This window comes from Taudactylus pleione, unplaced genomic scaffold, assembly GCF_031769625.1.
Source record: "Taudactylus pleione unplaced genomic scaffold, aTauple2 ptg000148l, whole genome shotgun sequence".
Taxonomy (NCBI): Eukaryota; Metazoa; Chordata; class Amphibia; order Anura; family Myobatrachidae; genus Taudactylus; species Taudactylus pleione.
The window spans coordinates 1,703,660-1,709,659 of NW_028284550.1; the positions used below are offsets into that span (position 1 = coordinate 1,703,660).

General features: G+C 41.0%; 1 protein-coding gene across 1 annotated transcript in view; it reads right to left on the reverse strand.

Annotated features, from left to right (window-relative positions):
• LOC148522272 (olfactory receptor 5V1-like) overlaps nucleotides 1-5,874 on the reverse strand; it is a 28,930-nt gene extending 23,056 nt beyond the window's left edge. Inside the window, exons 1-2 of the mRNA XM_088474148.1 lie at nucleotides 4,960-5,874; nucleotides 2,385-2,469 (exon numbers count right to left, since the gene is read on the reverse strand). Of these exons, the coding sequence (XP_088330274.1) occupies nucleotides 2,385-2,469; nucleotides 4,960-5,862 (988 nt within the window). The 5' untranslated portion in view covers nucleotides 5,863-5,874. The remainder of the gene's footprint in view (nucleotides 1-2,384; nucleotides 2,470-4,959) is intronic.
• Nucleotides 5,875-6,000: the final 126 nt, after the last annotated feature.

Sequence of the window (6,000 nt, forward strand, 5' to 3'; positions counted from 1 at the left end):
ATAACTATCCCCCTTCATTGTCAGCTGGCTTGATGACAAGGGAGGGGCTTGTGGCCAGTGTTTTAATCGCCTGTTTTTCGCCCTTGTGATATTATATAGACATGGATGAATTTTATTTTCACATAGAGAATGAAAATTATCTATCTGATAAAATGTGTCTATAGTACTAGATTTGTGATTTAAAGGGAAAAATGTAAAAATTTTCATTAAAAATTTGTGAAGGACTTTCGTTGATATATATTAAAAAAAAAAAAAAATTCAGGTTGCTCATCTAAAAAGTTATTTTCATTAAATAATTATTTTAGAGTATCCAAACCTTCTAGATCAGTGTAATCTAGTACTATTATATTACTGCCTGATTGAGTTTTTGTTGAGCTTTCATTAGTGGCAAAGAATCATTTCCTACAGAGGCCTCCTAATAAATCTGTTCAATTCTACAAACCGATCAAAAAAATTGGGTGCAGAAGTCCGTGCAAAGTTTAAACCCTTCGAAAGTAACTTACTCTGTATTTTTCTCTAAATATGATGTTATATCACTATACATGACCCATTGCAAGATTAGTGTAGTAAACATATATATTTATGCTCAGATTAACCATCAGGTAAGGAGGAGGTATTTAAATTCCCCCCCGTACACAGATGGGAATCTGTTTCTTGAAAAAGCTGCCCCATTGCAGAGACGCGTTGAAGTTCACGGATTCCTTTGGCAAACACCGGATACCAATGCTGCATACAGCCACCCACAGTGGCTCTCAGACAAGGACACAGCACTACCAGCGCTTGCAGCCTGGGCAACACTACGCACACACCAGGAGGTGTTAGTGCCACACAGCAACCCCCGATGGGGGTCACCAGCAGGTGCCCGCATCACTGGTCCCAGTGGGCTCTCTCCTCAGGATGCCCCCTGCCAACGACCTACAATATACAAGCCGTCTGACTGTAAATATACTGCTGCTCGTTGACAAGTACCTTTTGGACTGCGTTTATATACAAGCCGCCTGATGGTGAATATATACACCATTGCCGCTACTTAACAAGTACTTTTTGGACTACGTGCTCTTAACATGTAGAGACTGATGAGGACTACATCAAGAGTCTCCATTGTATATAAATATCTAATTGTCACTATTTAATCGTGTAGAGACTGATGAGGAATATATTGTTTCTAATATCTAGATAACTTGCCAACAGGATCCATAATTTAGAATTGGGCAGAAGGGGGGGGGGGGAGGATTTTATCCACAAGCATTGAGTTTATGTTGTTGTCACAGAATCGGTATGTAATGACGCCAGACGTAAACCTGGCGGATGAAATCCCAACGCCGGAAGGCTGGCAGGTAAAGATCCTGACTAGGGTAAGTAAGCCCCCTAACCCTCCCCTCTCTCCCCCCCTAACCCTCCCTTTGTGATGCCTATCCCTAACCCCCCTACCCTAATGCCTAACCCTAAACTCCCCACAGGGGTGCCTAAACTTAACCCCCTCACTACCCGTACAAAAAACCTAACCGTACTGGGGGGGTACCTTACCCTAAATTTTCCCCGGTGGTGCCTAACCCCCCCCTTTCCCTAGCCCAACCCTAACCCTCCCGGGGGTGTGCCTAACCATTAGTCCCCACGGGAGTCCATAACCCTTCCCGCCCGACTTACCTATGTTCAGTATTCCGAGTATTGGATTTTTGGCGTGGGGCAAATGATAGGCGACACCTATCTTTAGTCCCATGCCAGGCTTTCACTGTCGGGATTTTGACCACCGGCATCCTGACTACATCCCATTGTCAGTTATTAGACTCTGTGTTAGATTCAGCTTCTGTCACTGCTCTACATCCACTTGGTGGCTAAGCAATGGCAGTCGTCTTCCTTCTCCATGATGTCATGGTCACTTCCGAGCTCATTGCTAGTTAGCATGGTAACCCTGGTCAGCATCTATTTTCTCTCTATCTTTTGGCTTTCCTCAGCTTCCACATTCATTAATTAAAAGGATTATGGCCTTCAATGCTCACAGCCCATTTTGAATACCCCCACATGCATTCACACCAATGCTGGTTATGTTGCCTGTTACTTGTGTACACTTGAACCTTTGCCTATTTTCGTATACTTTTTTGTCTGTTACCTGTCCTGACTCTGGATTGTGTATCTACAAAGTTTGTTTACCACCAGCACTGATCACAGAGGAGAATCTTCCATTTCTACTTACCTAATATGAGAGGTAGGAGAGACCCAAGTTACTATTGACATAATTGATGACGCCAGGTAGTATTCCAGATATTCAGATGTCCTCTCCTGCTTTACTCCATTGATTTACCTGTTGCGGACTCGGATTGTTCCTAACTTTACTGCTTAACACTTGACCTTTGCCTATTTTTGGATACTTTTTTGTCTGTTACCTGTCCCGAATCTGGATTGTGTATCTACAAAGTTTGTTTCCTGCCAGCCCTGATCACAGATCAATTTAGTTTTGATGATGTTGAAGTTGACAGTTATATTTTTTTGCCTTCAAATGTCTTTTCCTGTTAGGGCCTCTGGATTTTGCCAGGTACTGTTTTGTGGAAATCTGATTCATAGTAATGTTGTTGATGAGTCTGACTGGCATCCAGTAATTATGGGATCTATTTACTAAGCCTTGGATGGAGATAAAGTACCAACCAAGCAGCTCTTAACTGTCATTTTTTAAACACAGCCTGTGACATGGCAGTTAGGAGCTCATTGGTTGGGACTTTATCTCTGTTCACTTTAACATGGGCGTAACTACCATAGGTGCAAGGGGTGATAGGCCCCTCTGAGCTATAAGGCCCAGAGCTGAGGGGGGCCCATCTTCCTTGTCAAAGTTATATACATTTTTCACCATTGGGTGGTACATGGGGGCCTTTGCTAACTTTTTGCTATGGGGCCTTCAAATACCTAGCTACGCCCCTGGTGATCAGTATAGTTCAATAATATCTGTCAATCATGATGTCCTACAATATATAAGGAGCATATTAATCAGTTGTTCTGTACAGTATCATGCACTTTGTCTGGTTATGTTTTTATAGTAACCGTTATGCAAATACTATTTAAATCTTTACATTTTATCGAATAATAAAATATACAAACATTATTAATGACAAACAATGGGAGTCAACCCATAAATGCAGCGAAAATTTTTTTTTTTTTGCAATACAGATAAATAAAACAGTCTTAAATATCATATTGCATAAACAGAACATCAGATATATAAATATACTAAATGCTTCATATTTCTAGTAATACTATAAAGAAAAAAGGAAGAGAGAAAAAAAAAAAAAATGTACTGAGGAAAATTATAGATTCAGTAGAGACCTGCGGTAGGTAGTGATTGATATTGGAACCATGGGGACCATATCTTCTGAAACTTAACAACCCCATTATTATGTAGACTGGTGATGTACTCAATGGAAGCTATATAATTAATCTTTGTCTCTAATGCAGATAATGGCGGAGGACTATGATTTTTCCAAAATTTGGCTATTAAAGAGTTGGCTGCGTTACAAATGTGCATGATTAGTTTGTCCTGAGTTCTGGAGATCCCACTTATAGGGACATTTAACAGAGCTACTGCAGGCTCCAATGGCACATCAATACCAATCACATAACAGATCAATGAACGAACCTGATCCCAAAAAGAGGTTATCACGGGACAAGTCCACCATGTATGGAAAAAGGTTCCTTCATTTCCACATGATCTCCAACACAAATTTGATGTGGCTGGGAAAATAGAGTGGAGCTTAGTTGGAACCATGTACCAGCGAGAGTAAACTTTGTAACAAGTGTCTCTAACCGATACATTAATAGAGGCTTTGGCAGTGCGCATTCTGATCTCCTCCCACTGCTCATCTTCCATAGACAAAGATAAATAATTTTCCCAAGCTAATTCGTGGGGTTCGCAAGATGGGGGGTCAGGAAGTAAAACCGAGTGATAAATCACAGAGATATTACCCTTCCGGTTAACTGCATGAAGACATAACCTTTCAAACGGAGGAGGGGTACGAAGTGAAGGAGACCTAATTTGAGATCGAATAAAGCTAAGGATCTGAAGGTACTGGAAATGACACGAGGAGGGCAGGCTGTATTGATCCTGAAAATCTGAAAATGATGATGGTGCAAACGGACCTTTAATATGTGTGAAACGGTCAATACCATGATTACGCCACATAGCCGCAATCATGACGTCATACCCCGTAATAAACAGAGGATGGTTCCAAATCGGAGTCAGAGGTGAGGGGTAAGAGGTTAAATCCCGTGTAGTACAAATCCTATCCCACAGCCGAAGAGTAAAGCTAATAGTTGGAACCGAAAGCGCCGAGACTGGTCTGCACTGCTTGGGAAGCCATATTAAGGAGCCAAGATTACTTCCTGTGAGAAAAGAATTTTCTATGTCCACCCATTTTTTGAGTCCAGGTGTAGAATGCCATGAAACAATATGATTGAGTTGGCATGCTACATAGTAATCTTGAAGCACAGGAAGACCAAGCCCACCCGAAACCACACTTTTAGCTAGTATTGATCTATGAAGGCGGGATTTGTGTCCAGCCCATATAAATCTGTTACAGAGTTTCTGTAGGAGGATGAGGGCTGAGTTGGGAACTGCAACGGGGAGAGTCTGAAACAGATACAATAGACGAGGGAGGAAATTCATTTTAATTGTATTTATCCTACCTATCCATGAAATAAACAAACTGTGCCATCTGTCCAAGTCTTGTGTAAGTGTTTTGATCAGGGGAGCATAATTAGTTTTATGCAAATACTATTTAGTATACAACTGTTGACTGTTTTATCAAGACTCCATATTCTAGAGATAATTTCCCATCCAGCTCCTAAACCACATAAGTGTTCCACCATAGAATCTTTAATAAAACAAGTGAAAATGAAACACAACTGAATATGAGGTCAGTTCATATTAAATATTAGTTTCAGATTGTTCATCACCTACTTTAGGTTACTGATTATTGTTTCTTTCACATCCTTATTCCTCACACTGTATATGAAGGGGTTCAACATTGGAGTCACTGCTGTATAGAGAATAGATACAATTGTGTCTGTTTCATGTGAGTAACTGGATTGGGGCTGCATATACATGAACATGATGGTCCCATAGTAGAGGGTGACAACATTGAGGTGGGAGGCACAGGTGGAGAAAGCTTTATACCTCCCTTGGGAGTAACGGATCTTTAAGACGGAGTAGATAATATGGACATATGAAATTAGAGTCAAGAAGAAAGAACCTATGACGATAATCCCTGCTGAAATATACACTGAAATCTCATTGAGCCGAGTATCTCTACAGGACAATCGCAGGAATGGAGGTACCTCACAGAAGAAGTGATTGACATGGTGGGACCTGCAGAATGGTAGTTGGAATGTGAGGGCCACTTGAATGAAGGAGTTTATGAAGCCCACAGTCCATGACCCGGCAGCTAAGCAAAAGCATAATTTCTTGTTCATGATGTTGTTGTAGTACAACGGCTTACAGATAGCAGCAAATCTATCGTAAGCCATGACTGCAAGTATTACACACTCTGTAGCTCCCAGGGCCAAATGGAAATACATTTGTACCGCGCATCCTAGTAGGGAAATACTCCTGTCCTTGGCTAGGGTGTTTATAAGGAGTATCGGAACTATAGAGGAGGAGAAGCAAATATCAATAATAGAGAGGTTACTTAGGAAGAAGTACATGGGACTTTGTAGTTTGGGGTTGATCCTCACTACAATGATCAGTAGAAAATTTCCTGATAATGTGATTATATACATCAACAAGAACACAAGGAAACAGATAACCTGGAGGTAAGGGACATTGGATAAACCAAGGAGTATGAACCTGTCTGGAAAGGTTTGGTTTGAGTCTTCCATAATGTCCAATTGGTGCCTGATGGTAATGAATGAAGATTAAGTTAAGGAAGAATCACCTTTGTTCCTTCTTGAAGACCCTTATTTATCTGTCCCATCACCAAGACCAATGAATACAAATCCTAATAATAGAAACACAGG